The sequence below is a fragment of the Megalobrama amblycephala genome, linkage group LG7 (genome assembly GCF_018812025.1).
Source record: "Megalobrama amblycephala isolate DHTTF-2021 linkage group LG7, ASM1881202v1, whole genome shotgun sequence".
NCBI lineage: Eukaryota > Metazoa > Chordata > Actinopteri > Cypriniformes > Xenocyprididae > Megalobrama > Megalobrama amblycephala.
This window is the reverse complement of record NC_063050.1, coordinates 35,547,675-35,573,453: the sequence shown is the minus strand read 5'-3', so window position 1 is coordinate 35,573,453 and position 25,779 is coordinate 35,547,675. Positions and strand designations below refer to the sequence as shown.

Here is a 25,779-nt window from a genome sequence, read left to right as displayed (position 1 = left end):
ATGTAGCAGAAATTAGCATTATTTCACCTCATCTTCACACCTCTCTTTATTCTCCAAAATTATTACCATAATCTTGAGATGAATAAATCTACATCAGTACACTGAGCGGGAAATCTATGAGGACAACATTAATAGGCAACATGAAAAATCTTAAACACTGGCATGGTACTACAAAATGCCTACAAAAGTGGTATTTTCTGGTTTAAGAAAATTACCTTCCTCAGAAGACAACCCTACGAGAGGCAAGAGATGTAGGTTTAGTTAGTATCACCTTTCACTAATGTGGAGAAAGTAATTTAGCTTCTGACATGTGTGCATAAGGTTCGGAAATACAGATGCTCTCAGCTTGGAATATAACACATTTCTAAGAAAGTTAAAAATAATAGCATAGGAGAGGAAAATAAATGGGATTATGAACTTTTAAAATGCAGAATTATTGCTATTGCTATGCAGTTTACTGTAAAAAACGTATTTATTATTGTGCGATAAACAATTTTGGTACTTTGTTAGTCATCACATTTAAAATTTGAGCCCTGAAGCAAAACCATTTGAGATCCACTAAAAGTAAGGTATTCTACTTCCTGTCATTAGCGGGAAAGAGAAGGTGGGATCAACTATGAGTGAAGTCCAGATACGTTTGTACCTTTTTGTGCCTTTATCGTCTGTTCCTCAATCTGTCTCAGTCTCTCGATTAACTCATCCTTCTCTCGCTCTATTCTCTCCTTCTCCTTTTCTGCGTGCTCTCGTTTCTTCTTCTCATTCTCAAGCTGAGCTCTGATGGGGACAGAGAAGGATGGAGTCAAATTTAATTTATACAACAAAACCTTAAAATGACTGTCTGATCCCTAGTGAAAAAAAAAGTATGCTTTATTGTATTTTAAATATATTCCCATTTTCTATAGTACATTGCAAATATACTAAGAAAAAATGTACTACCTTTAAATATATAAAAAGTATATTAGTGTTAGGTGTATATGTTGCAGTAGAGACGAAGCGTAAGCGGATATCCACAATGAAAGGTATTTAATGAATAAACTCGGAACAGAAGCTAACATACACACTATACAACATTCAGAACAGACAAGGAGTGAAGGGAGTGAGTCCAAATATATAGGGAGTGAAAACGAGGAAGTCCAGGTGAAGATGATCGGTGATGATGGGGAGAAGACGAGGGAAGTGAGTGCAGGTGTGGAGAACAGGAGGATTATGGGAATAGGAGTCCATTTTCAGAATACAACTTTTAACACACTTTAAAATAATTGTATTTTAGTATATTTTCTAAAAAATATATTTTAGAAAAATATACTTGAAGTGTAAGTTCAGTTTATTTTTTAAGTGTATTTATTTGCACTTTATAAAAATATATGTGAGGTAAATTTTAACAGTGTGCTGAAAATGATCATTGTAACAATGCACTAAAAGTATATTTTAAAAATACATTATTTAATATCCTGAAGTTGTAGTGTATCTAATGTTAAATTTCAGTATATTTTTTAAGTTTACTTCTTCATCCTTAGAATTCATTATATTACTTGTGCTATTTATTTCAGTATGAATGCATTAAGCCCATTTAGTATATGCAGTGTAACCAATACCATTTCCAAATATGTGTAAATGTTTATTAAGTTTACACTGGCAGAATCATTTTACAATCGTACACACAAATCTATATTAAACAACACACCAGCAGCACAAGTAATGTTACATGCGAAAAAATATGTTGAGTGGTTAAACTTATCGGAATTCAAATGTCTCTTAAACTTGGTCTGTGATCAATCAGATTTTGTTGCTCACTGCCTTCAGCCAATCAGAGTTGCTGACGTAACGGTCGTCGTCTGAATCCCCTCGCCCAGTCACTCAGGTGAAGTATAATGTCGCAATGTATAATTTATTTAATAAAACACTGAAAGCGCAATACATCGCTCAATCTTGGGGATTCTGACCAGTTCAATCAAGTGACATCGCAGCCTGACCGTGATGGCGACGACAACTGGCTAATCTAATGGCCTACGTGATCCTGAAAGAACCGGAGAAAAGTGCTGCTATTGGGAGGTGAGTTGTAGTCTAACAGTTAACAAACTTTATTTTATTTTCTTTAACAAACGGAGAGCGAGATTTCGGCTTGATATCTCCTTTTTGAGTTTGTGTGTGGTGGTTTATGGCACATGTTTGTATGCAGCACCAAAACATTCATATGGTCAAATCGGCCCGTATTCTGTACGATATTAATTCATAAAGTGTTGAATGCTTGACTATGTACCGAAAACAATATCGACATGCCATTCTGACACAGTTCCCTGCTGCTAATCCTCATTTACTGTTCAAAAATAGTATTACAAGCTTTTTGTAGTGAGTATACTGTGATTTTTCCCTCACAACCTTATACTCACGCACCCCCATAAGCACCACCACACCCGCTAATGCTTATAGTATGTATCTGATCTAGGCTAAATGTAATTGAGGGCATTCTGAAAGACTGCTTATGTGTGTGTTATCAACATGTCAATTTATTATAATCAACACAAGACTTTAACAGCCAATGACAACAGCTCTGGACTGATTTTCTACTGTTTAGTGTCAATCACCATCTAACTCAGCCAGTTAAGATCTACATTTAGCCTTAGATGGTATATGAATATGGTCTCTGGATCATAGGTTTTATCAGCTGGCAAGTTTCAATGCACATTTTAGAGTTAAAGTTGCAACTATTATTACAAAATGCTGGGTTAAAAACAACCCAAGTTGGGTTGAAAATGGACAAACCCAAAATGAACCCAAAATATTTTGCGAATATAATAAATTGTTTAAAATATAATAATTCAACGATAAACATTTATTAAATTGTTTATTAATAAATTATCACCTTTTGATTATTATTGTTGCCTCTAGTAATTGTCTGATTTTTAATTTCCAACCTATTTTGGGTTCATTTTGGCCAGCCACAGTCATTTTTAAACAATAGTTGAGTTAAATAAAACTGCCCAGCATGTTGGGCAAACAACCCAAGTGCTGGGTTAAAACAACCCAATGGTTGGGTCTGTCTATTCTCAACCCAACTTGGGTTGCTTTTAACCCAGCATTTTTAGAGTGTACCAATAATAGAAATATGAGGATTATCAGTATATCACAATATCACCGTTTGGACTGCTTTGCACCATTTCCTGCCAGTCTGTCATCATATTTATGCATTTCAATTCACTAACTTGAAATTCGATTCAGTATCAGTTATTTTGGATATACTGCATATCAGGTCAGTATATGGCAAATTTCCTCAAGAAAAAAAATCTCAACTAATGCTGTAAAATATACATCAGTTACATACTCATTTGCATACAAACTTAAACTACACTTAAGGAATTTTTTGTAATAATAAAGTTATAATAGCTCACTTTAAAATAATTTCTACTCCAATTAGTTTTTTGAAATATAAAACATTTAAATGGTGGCTGTCAACTTGACAGATTTATTCAAACATGCATTAGGCTATATAGGCTATTTAAGAATATTAAAAATTATAATGTAATATGGTGCATATATTTAGCTAAATGCTCCTCTCTAGAGTTCATTTTTCTAGCTGACTAATGAGTTTATGGTCACTGAATATGTTTGTACTGAGGTAACGTTAGCCTAAATGTGACGTTATGACATTGTTTACAAGCTGTAACGTCTTTCTATGAGGGGCCGTACAAGCCATAATTCATTCTGGCACTCTCACACACATACATTCTCCTTTCACATACATACATTTTTACTCTCACACACATACATTCTCCTTTCACACACATTCATTCTACTCTCACACACATACATTCTCCTTTCACACACATACACATTCTCCTTTCACACACATACATTTTACTCTCACACACATACATTCTCCTTTCACACACACATACACTTTTACTCTCACATACATACATTCTCCTTTTACATACATACATTCTCCTTTCACATACATACATTTCTACTCTCTCACACACTTACATTCTCCTTTCACACACATACATTCTTCTTTCACATACATACATTTCTACTCTCACACACATACATTCTCCTTTCACACACACATACACTTTTACTCTCACATACATACATTCTCCTTTTACATACATACATTCTCCTTTCACATACATACATTTCTATTCTCACACACACTTACATTCTCCTTTCACACACATACGTTCTTCTTTCACATACATACATTTCTACTCTCACACACATACATTTCTACTCTCTCAAATACATACATTATCCTTTCACATACATACATTTCTACTCTCACATACATATATTCTCCTTTCACACACATACATTTCTACTCTCTTACACACTTACATTCTCCTTTCACATTTTCATGTGTAAATTTCGGGTTGTTTTTTGCCCAAGGGCTGGGTAAACATAGGACAGAACACAGGTTGGGCTAATTCTACCCAGCATAAAGGGTTGATTTTATTAATAATTTTTTTTCTATGATATAGTTTATTTACTTACAGATTAAATTATCTAAACCAGTGGTTCCCAACCTTTTTAGCCTCAAGTACCCCTACAACTCCATCAATAAGGCTCAAGTACCCCTTTATCGACACTAAACAAAAATGCGGCGTTTATATTTTAATGCAGTTGTAACAATTACCTAATTTACCAATGAACCAGTTTTATTGATTACAATTCAGACTTGAAGATATTGGGAAATTTTAAATAAGAAACACAATGTAATTGGGCATTCCAGCACTTCAAATGTTATTTTGAATATGATGACAAAAAAAATATTTATTCATCCTTCAGAGATTGTCCCCATTTGTAAAACTGAAAGTTTCAAGATGTAGGAAATCCAACATTTGATTGAAAACAAACACTTTTATTTAAAAATAAAGACACGAAAAATAGGCTAACACTATAACCAGTAGATGGCGGTAGATAAGCACTTATTGGCTTATAAAGTTAAGCACTTTATGCACTAAAGTAGGAAAAGTCAGTCTTTCAAATCTTTAAATTACAATGTGTCTACTACGCTTTTGGATTTGTGTGCATAGGACTTATTAAGCTGGCACTAAAAAGAAACTAATTCAATGTTTTGAGGGATATTGAGCTGAGTTTAACAAACAATTTTGATTGGCCATTATTTTCATTATATAACAGTAAAGCATGTGCTTGGCTACAATACTCAATGCAGTAAAATCATGTTGTAAATAGACACATCTGCAGCGATTAACGTGCCAGGTTGGGGTGAAGCTGGGGCGACTGAATGCACTCAGCAAGCCTATTACACTTAGGCGACAGTGGACATTAAAACGCTCAATGTACTAAGTGATATTAACAGACCAAACTTAGTAGCTAAACATCATACTAATAAAATATACTACAGAAAAGCAGTTGAGCCCAGAATTTGAATTTTCCTCCCATAGAACAAGACAGATATTAAATGACCAAACCAAGTAAACATCATACTAATATACCATACATGTACAGCAAAGCAGATGAGCCCAGAATATAATCGCAATTCGTTTAATTACACGTTTTCCTCGCATAGAAAACCGCTATAGGCCCAAAGAAAAAGCTTAACGTCGCTTAATGTAGCCTATTAAGTGATCAAAGATCAAATTCTGCACAAAACAATATTCTATAGTATTCTTTATTAGTATAGTGTTGACTAAGTTTGGTCTTTTAATGTCACTGTCTTACATTAATCCTCATTTATGGGAGGAAAATGCTTAACATTAATTAAACGTGTTGCGTTCATATTCTAGGCTTATCTGCTTTTCTGTACAAGTTATGAGTTTTAGAATGTCCCAGCGACATGAATGAACAAACCAAGCAAAATCTAAATCTTTTGCGTACCCCCGGTTGGGAATCACTGATCTAAACATTTGTAAAATACTCCACACAACCACTGGTTTATGACAGCTTTATTTTCGATACAGTTCTTAATACAGCTTATTTTATATAGTTTTTACCATGCCTAAAAATCTATTTAACAAACATTAGAAGTATTAGAAGTAAAAATGATACATTTAGGTCTAAAAGTTATTCATGTGTAATCAAAAGTCGCGTCCTGTTTCCACCGTAACGATGCTGATTCTCCTGCCGGAGGTGGGCTCGCGTTCGGCGGCGGAACTCATTTCAGACCACCGCCCTCCGTCTCACTCGTAGCCGAAAGATGCTTTGGCTGCTTCCATAACCTGCCCATAAACAATCAGCGCACAGTTCTGAGAACATATTTCAATATCCAAAGTATTTATTCAGTATCTTTGGGAATAAATTGATAATTTTACGCAAGGAATCAAGTGTTTCCTTCATCCGAAAGACGGATGCGACACTCGTTAACTGACATCGCATCAATGTAGTTTGCTTTGCATTAAATAAAATGATTTACAGCACAACAACGATTTTATAGATGAAATAAAACATAGACAAACCTGTATTTCATGGACAAAATGCATCAAGTCGGTAGGGCGGGGCAGCGCTGAGAAGCTGAACGTCACGTGATGATCGCGCCTGACCTGCCTTCCGTTTCCATCATACTCTCTCTCACACACATACATTCTACTCTCACACACATACATTCTTCTCTTACATACACATATTTTCTTCAGCATGTGTGAGAGTTGAATATGTATGTATGTGAGAGGAGAATATGCATGTGAATGTAGAATGTATGTACATGTGAGAGGAGAATATATATGTATGTAAAAGGAGAATGTATGTATGTGAAAGTAGAATGTATGTACATGTGAGAGGAGAATATGTGTGAGAGCAGAATATATATGTATGTAAAAGGAGAATGTATGTATGTGAAAGTAGAATGTATGTACATGTGAGAGGAGAATATATATGTGTGTGAGAGTAGAATGTATGTGTGTGAGAGAAGAATGTATGTGTGTGAGAGTAGAATATATATGTATGTAAAAGGAGAATGTATGTATGTGAAAGTAGAATGTATGTATGTGAGAGGAGAATATATATGTATGTGAGAGTAGAATGTATGTGTGTGAGAGGAGAATGTATATGTATGTAAAAGGAGAACGTATGTATGTGAGAGTGCCAGAATGAATTTTGGCTTGATTGGCTCTTCATATCTTTCCGCGGTTGAAACACTGATTACGCGAATACACGAAACATGATATGGATTTCAGTAAGTTGAACTGTATCTTTTATCATACCTTCAGAAGTTCATTCATGCGTGCTTTTTTAAGTGGGTATACGGAAATCCTTAACCTTTCCTAGTGGGTATACGGCGTATACCTGCATATCACGTAGACTACACCACTGGTTCAATGCAGGATTTAGACAGACTATTGTAAACGTGAATAAAGAGTTGAACATGCTGTCTTATATCTTTGGTATATTCTATCAACAGATGCTGTTCTTCCAAATGTACTGAGCATACAGTATATACTATTACCTGTTAAATAATCTATTCAGTGTATATTGCTTGTGTTTTCTGAAGACACACGTAATTATTTTGTAATGTACTTAAATCACAATAAAGTGTACTTATAACACATATAAAGTGTATTTATAACACAAAGTGTACTCATAAGAGAAATAAAGTATACTTGCAACACAAATAAAAGTATACTTATAACAGAAATAAAGTATACTTATAATACAACGTATATTATAACAGAAAATACACTTATAACACAAAGTATACTTATTACACAAATTAAGTACATTTTAATATCACTAATCAAGCATGTAATTAGTCCCTACACAGGCATATACTTAAAGTGTACTAAGTATACTTGAAGTTGTTCCAATTTAGCACACATAAGTATACTAAATATACTTAAAGTTGTATTTTAATACTACTTAATTTCAATTTAAATATACTTAGTACAAAATTAGTTGTTTCAAAATAGCACACTTTAAATTAACTAATCATTAACATACTTGAAATATACTAATAATTAGTCTTGCTGCAAGTATACTTAGCATACTTTTTTTTCCCACTAGGGATGTCTTAAGTCATTGCTTTAGAGAAAATGTAACAACAAAAAAAAAAAAGTTGCATACCATTGAAAGTCTATGTAACCAAAATGATCTTGCTTCAAAAAGTTCAAGGAAACTAAGATTAAACCGCTCAATTCATATGGATTTATTAACTTTTTGAAGCTTGAATATTAAGAGAATAATGCAAATATGTTCATTAGTGTTCTGAAATAAGAACAAACTCTTATCGGTTTGAAATGACATGAGGTTGAGTAAAGGACAATTTTCATTTTTTAGTTGAACTATCCATTTTAATACCAACACACAGAGGCATAGTAACTTTCAGAAATTGAGTTCATACAATTCTTTGGCCAATAATAATTTTGAGAGAACATCTTCATCTGTCCTCAAGGTAAACATCTGAAACATTTGATTTTTCTAACCAGAAGGCTCCAGTGGTCAAAAATAAAACTATATTATGCAAACTAACTTGTATAAACAGTGATTAAACACCATTTAGTAATCAAACAATTATTTAATAATTTATTTTACAGAACAACTGTAAAAATACAATATTAATATTTATAGGGGCGGTTTCCCGGACAAGGTTTAAATTAAGCCAGGATAGGCCTTAATCTAGAATAGTTAATCATGTCTTAAAAATGGCTTTCTGAAACACAGATTAAGTACAGATTACTAAAACCTGGATTAAGTACAGATTACTAAAAAAAAATAGCATGAGAGAGGTTGCCTGTAAAACAAGGAATGAACCAAGAAAAGCTTAAAATTGCATGGAACTAAGAAGCAAATCCAAGGAAAACGATGGCAGCAGAAAAAGACTGCAATCTCAAAAAAAAAAAAAAAAAAACTTAACTAAACAAGAGACAGTTCTTTTAAAGCAAGCAAATACATCAGCTGTGAAAAATAAATGCTTGGAAATCTGTTTGTAATGAATTTTATATACATATAATAATCATATGATTATTAATGCTTTTGTTTTGTCTTTACGTAGAAAACACACTAAACATAACTATTTACACGTGATAATCGGTGTTGGCAGTCTAGAAATGATACTGTTTTGATCCAAAGCATTATCATAGTGGTTGCTTCATTACATAAAACAAGGCAATTCTTGTTAGCAGGTCCTCAACCCAATCACAAGCTCAACACTTCACCACAACGGTAATCTTCAAAAAACACTAACATAACAAAAACTTTTACATAATAGAACATTAAGCAGTAAGAAGTCTCTCCATATTCTCAACTTTCTAAAAAAAAAAATGCATAAAATAACACTTTTTCAAAATAAATTGTTTAAATAAAGTAAACAGCATAAAAAAACTATAATATATATATATATATATATATATATATATATATATATATATATATATATATACACAGTGTATATCAATATCGATATATTTATCCAAGTAACACATGTGTCTTCTTTGAAACACAACGTTAATCTGAAGTTAAACCTGCCTCCTGGTAGGTTTAATTTAAACCTCAATTTAGTCCTGGAGTACCTATAGTCTTCCTCCAGGAAATCAGTTTATTAAACTCTGGACTAGACTAAGTCTAGAACTATTTTAAACCATGGCAGAGAAAGCAGATTTCTGTTAATCTGGTTTAAAGGGTCATTTTATTCTAGGACTAGGCTTAATCTCTGTCCAGGAAACCGCCCCATAGTTTTCTTAATTTTGTTGCTTTCAAATGTTAAACCATAGAGCTTTTATTTGACAACAGCTTTATAAACAAATTCTCATTACAAATGTTGCAGTTTCACCACTAAAAGACACTAAAAAACACTGGATTTATGTGTTGCTCGTGTGCCAAAGAACAGCACCAGGCTTCATGCACATATTTGCATCATGGAGATATATATCATATACAGTGCATGTCAGAGCACAAACCAAAGCCACGAAGTCCAAAGAATTGTTTGTAGACCTCTGAGACAGGATTGTATCGAGGCAGAGATCTGAGACTGACAGCCCGTCTAGAGTTTGCCAAAAGGCACCTGAAGGACTCTCAGACCGTGAGAAACAAAATTCTCTGGTCTGATTAAAGAAAGATTGAACACTTTGGCCTGAATAGCAAGCATCATGTCTGGAGGAAACCAGGCACCGTTCATCACCTGGAAAATAGCATCCCTACAGTGAAGCATGGTGCTGGCAGCATCATGCTGTGGGGATGTTTTTCAGCAGCAGGAATTGTGAGACTAGTCAGGATCGAGGGAAAGATCAATGCAGCAATGTAAAGAGACATCCTTGAAGAAAACCTGCTACAGAGCACTCTGGACCTCAGACTGGGGCGGAGGTTCATCTTCCAACAGTACAACGGCCTTAAGCACACAGCCAAGATAACAAAGGAGTGGCTACGGGACAACACTGTGAATGTCCTTGAGTGGCCCAGCCAGAGCCCAGACTTGAACCCAACTGAACATCTCTGGAGAGATCTGAAAATGGCTGTGCAACCGACGCTTCCCATTCAACCTGATGGAGCTTGAGAGGTCCTGCAAAGAATGGGGAAAAACTGCCCAAAAATAGGTTTGCCAAGCTTGTAGCATCATACTCAAAAAGACTTGAGGCTGTAATTAGTGGCAAAGATGTGTTAAAGTATTGAGCAAAGGCTGTGAATACTTATGTATATGTGATTTTTTTCCCCTGTTTTTTATTTTTAATACATTTGCATTTTAATACAGATTTCACACAAACTTCTTTCACGTTGTCATTATGGGGTATTGTTTGTAGAATTTTGAGGAAAATAATGAATTTAATCCATTTTGGAATAAGGCTGTAACATAAAATGTGGAAAAAGTGAAGCGGTTTCCGGATGCATTTTTTGGTACAGTTTGTGAAACCCCATTATGAGGAAATACAATTGTATTTGCACATTTGATTTATTATTTAAGAATTGGACTATCATTTAAATTTTTTTAAGAAAAAAATATTTATACTATGTAAATTAAATATAAATATGTATAAGTATGAAGAACAAAAAAGTAAACAAAAGAAAGTTTATGTAAATGATGGAATATAAAGTGTTAATTGTCACCTCTCTATCTGTTTCTGGTGTTTTTCTTCTCTGGCCTGAGCCTTCATCTGCTGCACCTCAATGGTGTCAGGCTTCCTCCTCCTCATGTACAGCTCATGGTTGCCCATACACAGAGCCAGGATGCGCTTGTTGATTCGCAGTCGTGGTGCATAGAACACAAAGTCCTGATGTCACAATCGAAAAGATTCAGTCAACATATATTTGCTATATACACAATATATATATATATATATATATATATACACACACACACACATATAGAAGAAATATAAAAAAAAAATGAAGAGAAATATAAGAAAATATAAGAAAATAAATTAGATTTATCTCTTATCATCCCTAAGAGAATATGCGCCGTTAATGCAGCGTACCAAAAGCTTGGCCAGTTACTTTTTTCTTATTTTCTGTAGTCAATAATTGACTGGCGTTTGAGACTTCTTCACCTGCATAACACAAAGTTTGCACATTGTTTGTGTGATATCCACTAGCTCGCCTTCATGGTTTAAAATAAAAATATTTTCAATATTGCAACATGCCATTTTTCTTTATCACCAGTTGCTTGCAAAATGATGGACAATGATTCGCAAATCGTGCTCGTCATATACCATGAAAATAAAATTAAGTAAATTATCAAATAAATGAGTAAATAAGTAACAAGCAATCTTAAACTTGCTTGCATAAAATTTCTGCGAATAATCTTTACATTGCCTCACTGTCAGATTTCGTGTTGATTTTAAAATTCTCATGCTTACTTATAAAGCTTTGAATGGTTTGGCTCCTCACTATCTCTCTGAGCTTTTAGCCCCCTACACACCTGTGCGTGCTCTCCGCTCTTCGGAAACTGGCCTTTTAATCGTTCCACATACACGTTTAAAATCTATGGGTGATAGGGCGTTTTTCTGTCTGTTTTTCTGTCGCTCCAAGACTTTGAAATTCCTTTCCTGCTCGAATTAGGCAAGCAGAATCCTTTAGTGTTTTTAAATCTTCCCTTAAAGCTTATTTCTTTAGGGTAGCTTTTACTTAATTATATTGAAATTGAAATTGTTAATTTACTTGTTTTTGATTGTATGTTCTTATTTGGTGTGTTTTATTTATATCTTACTTATTTTAAAGTATTGTTTGTATAATTGTATGTTTTTTTTTTTTCTTCTGTGAAGCACTTTGAGATGCTACTTTTTAAATATATACTGTGCTGCTTGAAAGTTTGTGAACCCCTTGCAGAATCTGAGAAAATGTGAATAATTTTAATAAAATAAGAGGGATCATACAATATGCATGTTATTTTTTATTTAGCAAAAAACATGCATATAAAAAATAATCATTGCTCCATTTCAGTCATATTATCAGCCAGCTATTGCAGTGCTGCGCTCACACAAAAAATTGAGGAAAATTCATGTGGCAAGCAGAAATGTTTACAGTTTATGTAGAGCGCATCTGAATTTTCTTCAGCATTGTTACTTTGAAAACCAACTTTTATGTAAAAACAAAATCCACCACCTTTAGATTTCCCCATTAACTCTGCAATGCGATCCACTCTGAACAGCTGGAAGCCTAACAGATGTAGCGCGTTGTCCGGAATAGGTTCACTCAGCCAGGTTTGTCCGTTTTGTTAGGAAGGGATCAGAGATTCACTAAATCAGGGGTGTCCAAAGTCCAGCCCATAGTTTGTCTATTAGTATATTTCTGTACATGTGGCCCACCAAGCAAAATTTACAAATCATGCAGTTTCACAGTGTCAACACAAGGTGACAACACTAGATTTAGATAGGCCAAGTGTTGCTGTAAACTGTAAGTGGAACAAAATTTATTAACTGACAAGAGCTGCCATTTCTGTTGCTTATGAGAAATATTCAATATGCGGAACGAAACAGAGCTAATTGTGGAGTCATTTGAACTGTGCCAGACAAGAACAATTTATTAGCTCTGCCCAAAAGACAGCCCAGCACTGTCAAATGTGTTTACCTCCTGACCACTCTCCATCACGAGACCACTAAACAGCACAGTGAGATCCAGTGTGAAGTGTTTAAATTTTGGCGCAGAGGTCTCTGATACTGATAGATTTTATGTTGGTCTCAGCATTGAAAGTATGTGGACTGAGGCTCCTTTTTTTTTTTCCTCTGTCAAAGTTGTATACTATGTTTCAAACATATGGTTTTCTATGTACCAGAACCATTTCCATATAAGGCTCTACTAGGAGTAAATGTGAAACAGGGAATGGTCCCTGCTTAGGAGAAGGTCCTTGGGATGCTAAGGGACCTCATGGGTACCTGACCAATAGATGACCATATTTAGACTTGTTTTTCTATATGTATCACATTCCTATACCATGATCTATATGATGTATTCTCTTTCTCATTGGCTGAAACTATACTACACCCCTTGTACTCTTTCTATATATTCTCTCTTTTCTTATCAATAAAATGAGACTATATTCTCCCTCAGCGCTGAGTGATTGCTCATTCAATTGCCAAATAAGAGGTCTGGGATGAGGCACGAATTAGGAGCAAAAACCTAACAGATACAAACCATAAAAGTCTTGGTGATTTAAACTAGTATAAAGCTAGATGAAACCAGTGCTGACATTCTAACGACACGGACACAGAAAACAGGAGAAACATTGTACATTCAGTTAGAATACTTTTCAATCTACAAATCCGTTTACCATGGATTTACTGTAGTAACTGTAAATATGGTATTGTGGCAGAAATGTGGGATATTCATATCAAATGTTATTATATTATTAATATATAGACATGTATTAAATATTAAAGGAGTAATGAAATATAGGGCAAATTACAAAAAAACAATGGTTAATTTTAATAACAGTAGAGTTCTAAATCAGTAAGAATATTTAAATTTTATCCTTTAGAAATGGGGTTGTTTTACTGTTTTACTGTTACTGTTTGCGTTAATGAAAATGAATTTACAGCTGTGTCCCAACTCAAGCTACCACTGTCAACTCAAGCTACTGTCAAATGTGCATTTCTGAGAGACAATATATACATACATACACAGTCAAACCATTATTCAGACACCTTGAACATTTCATTCATTATTACAGTTTATTCACTATAGTTTAAAAAAAAAAGGTAGAGTTAAAGATCTCAGAGTTAAACTGTGTCAGAAAAAAATGAATCTTAATTATGTCAGATAACCTTTAAGCAAAACATGGTCAGGTCAAAGTGTCTGAATATTTTTTGGTCCCAAATCTTTATCAATTTTACTGGTAGTCGGACTTCCGGGTTAAGCATGGCGTGAGTAGGCGCACACGAGTGTAGCTCCCGACTTCTTTCGTTCATTTGGTCGTTATTCTTTCGATATTAGTCCATTACAGTCTATTATCTGGCAGCTGATATTACGTGAAATCTAGGAGGAACAAAAATGGTGAGTAGAAATTCGAGCAAATTCGGAATAAAACTGTCGACAGAGACGGCGAAGCTTCTTCGAGTAAGACCGACGAAATGGCACCACCGCCTGAGGGCCTAACGGCTTTACCTGAAGATCTCGAAAAACTCCGGTCAGCGCTCCTTTCTGACATGACGCAAGTAGTTCACTCACTTTTAAAAACAGAGCTGGCTGGCGCACTGTCACCTGTGAACGCGACATTGGAACAAGTTAAATCATATTACGAAGCTCATGACGAACGACTTCGCGAGGTTGAAGACGGGCTAAATGATTACAGTGACAGGCTGGCGAATGTCGAGGTTTCAATGGATGCGTTACGGAAAGAGAACATGTTCCTGAAGGAAAAGCTGGACGATCTCGAGAATCGCTCACGGAGATCTAACATGAGAGTGGTGGGCATCCCTGAAAGGCTGGAAGGGTCAGACCCGATTAAATTTATGACTGAGTTTTTTGAAGAAGTGCTGGGGAAGGACTTTTTTACGAGTCCTCTTGTTCTTTCACGTGCACATCGAGTCGGACCCAATCCAACTAACGATACAAGGGCCAAGCAGACCAAACCCAGAGTGTTTCTGGTTCTTTTCCACTTTTTCCAGGATAAGCATCGCATCCTCCGATTCAGCAGGCAACAGCGGGAGCTGCTCTTTCGTGGACACAGAGTGTTTTTCCACGAGGATTTCAGCGCTGATCTAGGGAAAAAGCGAGCGGCGTTTAAAGATGTTAAGTCTCGGCTCTACGAGAAGGGAGTCCGATTTGGTCTCTTGTACCCTGCAAGGCTCCGTGTTACTCATGAAGGGAAAACACACCTCTTTGGCACGCCAGAGGAAGCCAATGAGTTCTACCGTACTCATTGGGGTGAAGAATAATGTGCAAAGACGTTGCTTTCGTTTCCTCGGGTAAGAATTAGAAAACTGTTGGTTTTATATCGTATGTGTAAAACCCGAGGTTGAACTGGACTTATGGAAATAATTGTACACTCCATTTTGGCTTTTATTTTTATTATTATTATTCAAAGCCGGATAATGTACTCAAACGTTGACAATTTTTGTTTCTGAACTTCTTTTAGAAGGGGGCTACATCCACATTGTATATGACTCCATTTGTTGTTAGTTTGCATACTTTGGAAGTATTTTCATTAATCTTTGTTTATCTGCGATCATCCTCAGTTGGGGAATTAGATCTAGGTATTATAATGTTCTTTTCCTGTTTCGTTTGGGGGGTGGGAAGGGCGGCTGACAGCATTGTTTACCTCTGGTTTCTAGGTCTGGTATCTCTTTTTTTTGTCATTTATGGTTAAAATTTGTTTCAGTTTGGAACCCTTGCATGCTTCTAATTTTTACATCACTCAGGTAATATAGGTGATGATAATGGAGGTCATCCTGTGAGGCTGATGACATGGAATTAGGTCGGTTTGGTAACTTTTCTGGATATAAATTAAATTTCCAAAAAAGTGAATGTTTCCCCATTAATAATTTGGCCTTACAAATTCAACAAGAATCATTACCCTTCCGTTTTTCTCTTGATGGGTTTAAATACCTTGGAATTCGTATGACGCGCTCCTTTTCTTCTTTGTTTGAAGCCAATTATAAAGCTCAGTTAAAAGAAGTAAAGGCAGAGTTGGAAAGGTGGCATAGTCTTCCCCTTACTTTAGCTGGAAGAATACATTCAGTGAAAATGACAATTCTTCCCAAGTTCCTTTATTTGTTTCAGTCCCTACCAGTTTTTTTGCCCAAATCTTTTTTCCATTTAATCAACCAATCCATATCCTCTTTCATTTGGGAAAATAAGATCCCCAGGGTTAACAAACATGTTCTTCAAAGGACCCGCGATGTTGGTGGTTTAGGTCTTCCAAGTTTTACTCATTATTACTGGGCATCAAATATTCAGAAGATATTATTTTGGCTTCATTGCCCAGAAACAAATTGGTGTTTAATTGAAGCACACTTTAGTGTCCTAAGCTCTCTTTTAAGCTCTCCCTGCTTTAGTGTATTCTTCCTTGCCTTTGAAAGCTTCTCGATTCACATCCAATCCTGTTGTACTTTCTACTCTCAAGATCTTTAATCAGTTTCGTTGTCACTATAAATTTACATCTGCATCGGTTTTGGGTCCTATTTACAAAAATCATTTATTCCCTCCCTCTATACTGGACTCATCATTTAGACAATGGGTAGTTTCCGGGTTGAAATGCATCAAAGATTTATATACTGAAGGTTTATTCAACAGTTTTGAGAATCTCTGCAGATTGTATGATCTCCCACAAAACCACTTTTTTAGATATCTTCAGATTCGCAATTTTGTTAAAAACAAATTCCCATCCTTCCCTGACCTTCCTCCTACCTCACCTTTAGATAATCTTACTCTCAATTTTTATAATAAAGGATTGATTTCACTTTTATACTCCCAGCTCATGTCTTTGAAAGAGTACAATCTGGATAAAATTAAATCCAGATGGGAAGATGAATTGGGCATTGAGCTATCTGTGACTTTTTGGAGGGAGGCGCTTAAAAAGGTCCACTCATCATCATCTTCTGTTAGGTTAGGGCTCATACAATTCAAAGTGCTGCACAGGGTTCACCTGAGCAAGGCATGGTTAGCTGGAATATATCCTGGAGTAGATGCAGCCTGTGATAAGTGCTCTTTTTCCCCAGCCAGTCTGACACATTCGTTTTGGTCTTGCTCCTCTCTTAATAATTACTGGGCATTGGTGTTTAAAACTATCAGTGATGCCCTTGGGGTGATATTGCAGCCTTGTCCTTCAATAGGTATTTTTGGAACCCCCAGTGACACTATGATAATTTCTTTAACTGCATCCCAGAGGGACATTATTGCTTACACCTCTTTATTGGCCCGCAGAAGAATTTTGTTATGTTGGAAATCCCCTACCCCTCCTTCTGTGACAGATTGGCTAGAAGATGTTATGTCCTTTTTAAAATTAGAGAAGATAAAATTTACATTAAGGGGATCGGTGGACATGTTTTACTCAAAATGGGAACCCATTTTGTCATATTTTAAAAATTTGAAAGAATTACCCAGTTGTTAATTTTTTACTCTCCATATATGTATCTTTCTCTTTACCCCTTTTTTTTTTTTTTTTTTGGTGATGCTGTATTTGATGTTTTGTCCTCAGTGTAATTTGTCTCACAGAATGGCAAAAAAAAAATATATATATATATTATTATTATTATTTCTTCTTTTATCTATTCACACTGCAATACTATTATTGTAATAATAATATTATCATCACTATGTAGTGGTATGCATGGGTCCATGCCTTGAAAAGATGTCAGACATTATGCTGTTTTGTTGTAGCTAAGCTGTCTAGGGAAGGGATAGGTTTGTTTGGGTGGGTGGGGAGGGGGTGGTGTTGTTACATTTAAAATAGAAGGAAGTAAATTGTATCTTGGATTGTATTAATGTATGTTGTTTTACTCCTTCAAAAAAAAAAAAAAAAAAAAAAAAAAAAAAAAAAAAATTTACTGGTAGTCCACTGTATGAAGAATTTTTGGGTATAATATGTCACAGTTTACTTTATTTTGCTATCCTCACCATTTATGGTTTTTTACTATATATATATATATATATACATATACAGTGCCCTCCACAATTATTGGCACCCTTAGTAAATATGAGCAAAGGTGGCTGTGGAAATAAATCTGCATTGTTTATCCTTTTGATCTTTCATTCAAAAAAAAAAAAAAAAAAAATCACAAAATTCTAACCTTTCATTTAAGTAAAACATTTGAAAGTGGGGGGAAACTCACATTATGAAATAAATGTTTTTCTCCAATACATGTTGGCCACAATTATTGGCACCCCTATAAATTCTTATGAGTAAAATATCTCTGAAATATATTCCTATTCATATTTACATTTTTTTAGCACACCAGGGTGACTAGGAGCATGAAATTGTCCAGCAGTGATTTCCTGTTCCACTGGAGTATAAACATAAGGAAACACAAAGGCCAAATTCCCGTAATCATTCATCACAATGAGTAAAACCAAATAATATAGTTCTGATGTGCAGAAAAAGATTGTTGAGCTTCAAAAAATAGAAAGTGGCTGTAAGAAAATAGCTAAAGCATTGAAAATCCCCATTTCCACTATCATGGCAATAATTAAGAAGTTCCAATCAACTAAAGATGTTACAAATCTGCTTGGAAGAGGACGTGTGTCTAAATTGTCCTAATGTGAAGTGAGGAGGAAAGTTTGAGTGGCCAAAGACCCTCCAAGGATCACAGCTGGAGAACTGTAGAGATTAGTTGAGTCTTGAGTCTCAGAAAGCCTAAAAAATGTATCAAACAACACCTACATCCCCACAAGTTGTTCGGGAGGGTTTCAAGAAAAATCCTCTGCTCTCATCCAGAAACAATCTCCAACATATTCAGTTGACTGGAACTTAAAACGGGAACGGCTTCTATGGTCAGATGAAACTAAAAAAAGAGATTTTTAGCAGCAAATTCATCAGATGGGTTTGGTGCATACATGGATAAAAAGTACCCCATGCCCACAGTTAAATATACTGCTGGATCTTTAATGTTGTGGGCCTATTTTTCTGCTGGAGGTCCTGGACATCTTGTTCAGATACATGATATCATGGATTCTGGCAAATACCAACAGATGAAAAATCATAACCTGACCGCTTCTGCTAGAAATCCAATAATAGGTCATGGTTGGATCTTCCATCAGGACAATGATTTAAAACAAACATCAAAACCATCACTGAGCACAAAATGAAGCTTCTGCCATGGTCGTCCCAGTTCCCTGACCTGAACCCTAAAGAAAATGAGTGGAGTGAACTGAAGAGAAGAAGCACCAATGTGGACCCGGGAATCTGAAGGATCTGAAGAGATTCTGTATGAAGGAATGGTCTCTGATCTCTTGTCAGGTGTTCTCCAAACTCATCAGGCATTATAGAAGATGACTCAGAGCTGTTATCTTGGCAAAAGGAGGTTGCAAAAAGTTTTGAATAAAAGGGTGCCAATAATTGTGGCCAACGTGTTTTGGAGAAAAACATTTATTTCATAATGTGATTTCTCCCCACTTTCAATTCTTTTCCTTCAATGAGAGGTTATAATTTTGTGAATTTTTTGAATGAAAGATCAAAAGGATAAACTATGCAGATTTATTTTCACAATTACTGAGGGTGCCAATAATTGTGGACGGCACTGTATATATATATATATATATATATATATATATATATATATATATATATATATATATATATATATATATATATATATATATACAGTGCCTCTCCTTCATATATATATATATATATATATATATATATATATATGAAGGAGAGGTGAAGGAGAGGTACCCGGCCCCCAGGAGTGTCCACAACATCAATTTTCAAGACTTCATTTTACATTTATATCTCAAGTAAATGTATTTTGATTTAAAGATATTTAGATATTTGTATTTGCAAACAGGACAAAAATACTAAGGACAGTACAGTAGATATAGAAATGAAACAAAGCCGTGTCTGGCGCGCTGTGCGTATTAGTGACAGGCCGATTCTGGCTTGACTGTGGTAGCATCGGCAAGGTAAAGGCTGCCGCATCTGGCACGATTGATTCGAGTGCGGCAGATGGAAGTAGGCCAATAGGTAAGTCTCTGGCAGGTGAGAATCTAATCAGAACTGGCCCAAGTGTATTTTGCTATCTGGGTATTGTTATAGATTTTCTGTTGTAGCGTCCCCAATATGTGCAATCAGAATGTCCTGTAGTCTAAGTATTTCAAGTTTTTTTTTTTCTTAATTCAGAAGAAAAAGAAGAAGAAAACCAGTACAAACACAATAGGGTTATGGGTTGGACCCCTAATAATAAGAACATCTTAATAAGGTGCTAGAACTTTGTGTTTGGACCCCTAAAAAGTGAGCATCTCCAGTATTTTCACAAGAGAACAGCAGCAAAATATTGTGCATTTATAATATATGCACACATAACTTGGACATTCCAATATTCCAATAGTATTATTATAATATTCCAGTAGCTGTGAAGCATATAAACATCTTTGTTTTGCAATTCAGCCCGAATATAGACCTTATCACAAAATGATGTGCATGTAAATGTGGTCCAAATTTTGTTTAACTACTGCTGTAGTATAAAAACGGAGAGAATAATCCTGAAAATACTTACTGGTGCTTTTTTATCAATGGGCTTGATGACAAACTTCTTATCGTTGAAAGAAATGTTTCGAATCTCACTCCATGGGAAACCAATCTTTGGTGTAAGCCTTAAAGAATAACAAGAGAGGGATGAACAAGCTTGAAAATGTATACATTTACTCAACAATATGCAAAGAAATCATGTTAAAATCAGCCAGCAGAAGAAAATAGTTTGGGTGGGCGATATGACCAAAATCTTATTTCACGAATTAAGAATTTTTATTTCACGATAAACATATACCACAATACCGTTATTTTTGTTATTTTATTTTTGTTAATAAAAATAAGAACAAAGGGTAACACTTTAGTTTAGGGTCCAATTCTCACTATGAACTAGTTGCTTATTAGCATGCATATTACTAGTATTGGCTGTTTATTAGTACTTTTTTTTTTTTTTTTTTTTTTAAATGCCTTACTCTGCATGACCATATTCTACATCCCTTAATCCTACCTGATATACCTAAACTTAACAACTATCTTACTAACTACTAATAAGCAGTAATTAGGAGTTTATTGAGGCAGAAGTCATAGTTAATAATTAGGTAATAGTGATAATTTGACCCTAAACTAAAGCGTGACCAAACAACGAAGCAAATTACAAACAATAGGACAAATTCAATATAACAAAAATAATATTTATTCAAGTTTTTTCAGGTACTTAATGTCAATTTGAATTTATTTAACTACATGTTAAATTAATTAAAGTGCAATTTTTTTTTCTGGGAGACAGACCTATAAAAGCAAAAGCTTCGAAGTGTGTGGTGAGAAAGTACGATGATGAATATATTAAATTTGGTTTTATAAGGGCCGGTACTGAGACTAAGCCGAAGGCGCAGTGTGTTGAATGTGGAGAAATTTTGTCAAATGAGGCGCTAAAATCATCAAAGCTGCAGAGACATTTGAACTCAAAACACCCTGGCTGTGTTGGGAAGCCAAAAGAATATTTCCTAAGAAAAAAAGATAGACTTCAGGCTCAACAAAAAATCATAACATCGTTATCAACTCAATTAAAAGTCACATTAAAGCTAGCTATATGGTTGCCGCTCGTGTTGCTCATAGTAAGAAAGCGTTAACTATAGCTGAGGAACTTATTTTGCCAAGTGCTGTGGATATGTGTCGAGAGTTACTGGGTGAAGCAGCTGCGACCAAAATTCAGTCAATACCACTTTCTGATGACACCGTGGCTAGACGAATTGTTGACATGAGCAATGACATTGAATGCCAGCTCGTGGAACGTATAAAGGCAAGCCCTTGTTTTGCCATACAGCTGGACGAGTCGACAGACATAAGCAACGCCGCGTTACTGTTAGTTTTTGTCCGATACTGCATGGACAATAATCTTTGTTAAGATCTGCTGTTTTGCAAAGAACTTTCAACGAGAACAACGGCAGATAATGTCATGCACTGCCTTGATGACTACTTCGCTGAAAAAGGTCTTGATTGGAAATACTGCTCAGGGATTTGCACAGACGGCGCGGCTGCTATGACGGGAAAACATTGCGGTGTTGTTAAACAAATCCAAGAGCGAGCGCCAGAAGCAAAGTGGATGCACTGTTTCTTGCACAGGGAAAGTCTTGCAACAAAGCAGATGTCACCAGAACTGCACAAAGTCATGAACATTGCTGTGAAAACTGTTAACTATATCAAGAAAAATGCACTCAACTCAAGGTGTTTTGCAGCTCTGTGTGAACGACTTGATGCCAATCATTTGCAGCTCTTGTACCACAGTGAAATAAGGTGGCTTTCAAGAGGATGTGTACTTAATCGTCGAACTGAGAAAAGAAGTGCACACATTTCTGGAAGAGCAACGCTCCCCTCTTGCTGAACATTACACTGATGATCAATTCTGTGCGAAACTGGCTTACTTATCTGATATATTTGATCAGTTAAATCAGCTGAATGTATCAATGCAAGGCAAAAACAGCACAGTGTTTTTGGTTTCAGACAAAATTGAGGGATTCAAGAAAAAACGTATTCTTTGGAATAGAAGAGTCAAGGAGGGACGATTTGACATGTTTCCACATCTGAGTGAAACTTTGGAAGCCTCTTCTCATGTGAACATATCAAGTTTTATAACCCAGCACTTGTCTCAGTTGTCTCAAAAGTTTGCTGACTACTTCCCAGAAGACCCTCGACATGGAAACCTTTGGATTTTGGACCCATTCTCTGTGGATCCTGCTTCAGAAGACATGGCTCTGTCCACTGTGTTGGAAAATGATCTAATGGAACTATCAGCTGACAGTAGCCTAAAACTTCGACTCACACAAGTTGACCTTGCTTCATTTTGGTTACTGGCCGCAAATGAATATCCCTCTCTGTCAAAGCGGGCAATCAAATTTCTATTGCCTTTCACCACCACATACTTATGTGAGTCAGGGTTCTCCACTGTGACTATCACAAAATCAAAAGCAAGGAGCAAACTGAAAGCTACTTTGGATGCTACTCTTCATGTCAGTCTCTCACCCATTTCACCAAGACTTGATCTTATTATCTCCAAGAAACAAGCCCAAGTGTCTCACTGAGAGTATGCAGAATATGCATTTTGTAGCAAGGTTTGTCTCAGGATATATGGGTTTTCTCATGTAAACTACTCGAAAACCCATTCATGTAAATATGTATTGTTGTTGTTGTAATAGAGTTGTTGTTGATGAAAAATAGAGATGTTGTTGATGTCTTATTGACATGTGACACCTGTTTGGGGTATAAGTAACGTCAAGTTTTGCTCCAAATTAATTGTAAATATATATAAACAGTCATGTTCATATTGTATTTGATAAATTACGTAAATTGGAGTGAATGAACTTCTGTAAATGAATGGAGAGAATGTTCCCCTCTTATGTGTCTGACTTATTGTTACAGGTATTTTAGAATGGATGTATTATTAATTAATTTGTTAAAAGAGTGTTCCCCTTGTGTGTCTGACCCAGTCATTGGTCCTACCTGCCCTGTTACAAGAATAAATGGTTAACGTTACTGAGTAAACCTGCCAAGTCTTTTTTTATACAAGGACAGTTTTCATGTATATAGCTGATTTGACCTAGTCTGCTACAGTGGCATAACAGATTAACAGTGGAGTATATCATTGTACTTTTTGAATTTTCTGTTATTCTGTGTTCATACTATCATATTTGGAAAGGTGGTCCTCGGAATGCTTTTAAACAGTCATTGGTGGGCCATGAGTTGCAAAAGGTTGAGAACCCCTGTTCTAAAGTATAATGAGTGCAACAGCGACAGTCATAACTCAGCTCTGCATCCTGGTCCACCCTCATGGGCACCCAAAGCCCAAAATCCTCCATTATAGCATGGTGGGAGGATACAGGAGAAATTCCAACAACACAAGATGTGAGTTCCCTTTGCATTGAAGTTTGTGGTCATGGACTTTCCAAGAAATCTTGCTCCAAGATATGTCTTGTCAAAGTGTTTCCTGAGGGTATCCAGAGAATGTAATAAAGATGTATGCTATGCTCAATGATCAGAGCAACAGATCTCTAGCTAGGTCAATTTATTTATTTATTTATTTTTTTGACTTATTTAACATAAAAAGCAAGACATCACCTTACAGCCTAAAGACGTACCAGAGTATTCAGGAAGAAAAAGCTTATTAGTAAAATTAGTATCAGGCTTCAAATATTAATTGAATATTGCAAAATACTCAACAACCATGAAATTCCAATGCCAGAAGCTGCTCTCTAGCAATCATGAGCTACACCTAGGATGTGTTCTGCTTGAAGTATGCCTAGGAGATGTGCACAAGCCCAGTGTTTCCAATTTCAAAACAAACATCTTAGAAAATGGAAGACCCTTACTGTTTTTTCCCTGTCAATCTGTTACACAGTTGGTGCAGTGCAGAGCTTCTGTGTTAGGCTCTGCACTCGGTGTTCTGACGTAGAACACGCTGAACTGCATTCACTGCGCCAACTGAATAACAGACTGACAGGAAAGAGGAAAAATTGTTAAAATCATTATTTTTTTTAATTTTTGCACACAAAAAGTATTCTCGTTGCTTCATAACATTAAGGTTGAACCTCTGTAGCCTCGTTGACTATTTTAATGATGTTTTTCTACTACTCTGGACCTTGAATGTGGTAATTTTGTTGCTTTCTATGGGAGATAAAAAACCTATTGGATTTCATCAAAAACATCTTAATTTGTGTTCTGAAGATGAACAAAGGTCTTGCGGGTTTGGAATGACATGAGGGTAAGTAATTAATGACAGAAATTTTATTTTTGGGTGAACTAACCCTTTAAGATGAGCAGCAGAGCAGGGTGCATAGCAATACGGTTCAGACACTTTATGGAATGTGAGCTCTATGTGGATGGCACACTAATTTCCTTTCCAACTGAAGAGGAAGCAATACACGTGTTAAAGAGAACACAAGGATCCTTCCTCAGAATCAAACCCCCAAGTTCTTCCAAGCGGTAAGGCTTCACAATAAGGTTCATTAGTTAAGATTAGTTAACTACATTAGTTAACATGAACTAATAATGAACTACACTTCTACAGAATTTTTATTTTTATTTTAGAATCTTTGTTAATGTTAATTTCAACATTTATTAATACATTATTAAAATCAAGAGTTGTATTTGTTAACATTAGTTAATGCACTGTAAACTAACATGAACAAACTATGAAGAGCTGTATTTTTATTAACTAACGATAACAAAGATGAACAAATACAGTAACAAATGTATTGCTCATGATTAGTTCATGTTAGTTAATACATTAACTAATGTTGACAAATGAACCTTATTGTAAAGTATTACCCTCCAAGCATTCCCAACTGAAGATCATGCAAAAGACATCAAAGATCTGGATCTCAGTGCAACAACCATGCCTACACAATGCAGCCTTGGTCTGAACTGGGAAACTGGAACCGATACATTGACCTTTCAAGTATCTGTCAATGACACATATAGGGCCTCGTTCGACAGGACTTACCGAATGACGTTACCAATATGACTAAACAAAGCTTCATTTGACCAAGGATTCATTTGCTGACACCAAAATCCCTGGGGGCACTGGATAGCTCCTAATTCCAGCTAGTCAGCATTAAGAGAAGTGGTAACATGACTTAAGAACAGAGAATATCTGTTCTGAGGCCTTCCTGATCACATTAAATTTATAGACGCTCACAAAACCCTTTTGTATCAAACAAACAGAACAGGAAACACTAATTAAACAGACCTGAAAAGAACAACGGATCCATACAGACATCCTC

At 35.6% G+C, this 25,779-nt stretch overlaps 1 protein-coding gene across 1 annotated transcript in view; it reads right to left on the bottom strand.

The window, feature by feature from the left end:
- Window positions 1-25,779, bottom strand: part of LOC125273155 (radixin-like) — a 211,798-nt gene that overhangs the window by 85,769 nt on the left and 100,250 nt on the right. The window contains exons 5-7 of the mRNA XM_048198419.1: window positions 20,532-20,628; window positions 10,990-11,153; window positions 644-774 (exon numbers count right to left, since the gene is read on the bottom strand). Of these exons, the coding sequence (XP_048054376.1) occupies window positions 644-774; window positions 10,990-11,153; window positions 20,532-20,628 (392 nt within the window). The remainder of the gene's footprint in view (window positions 1-643; window positions 775-10,989; window positions 11,154-20,531; window positions 20,629-25,779) is intronic.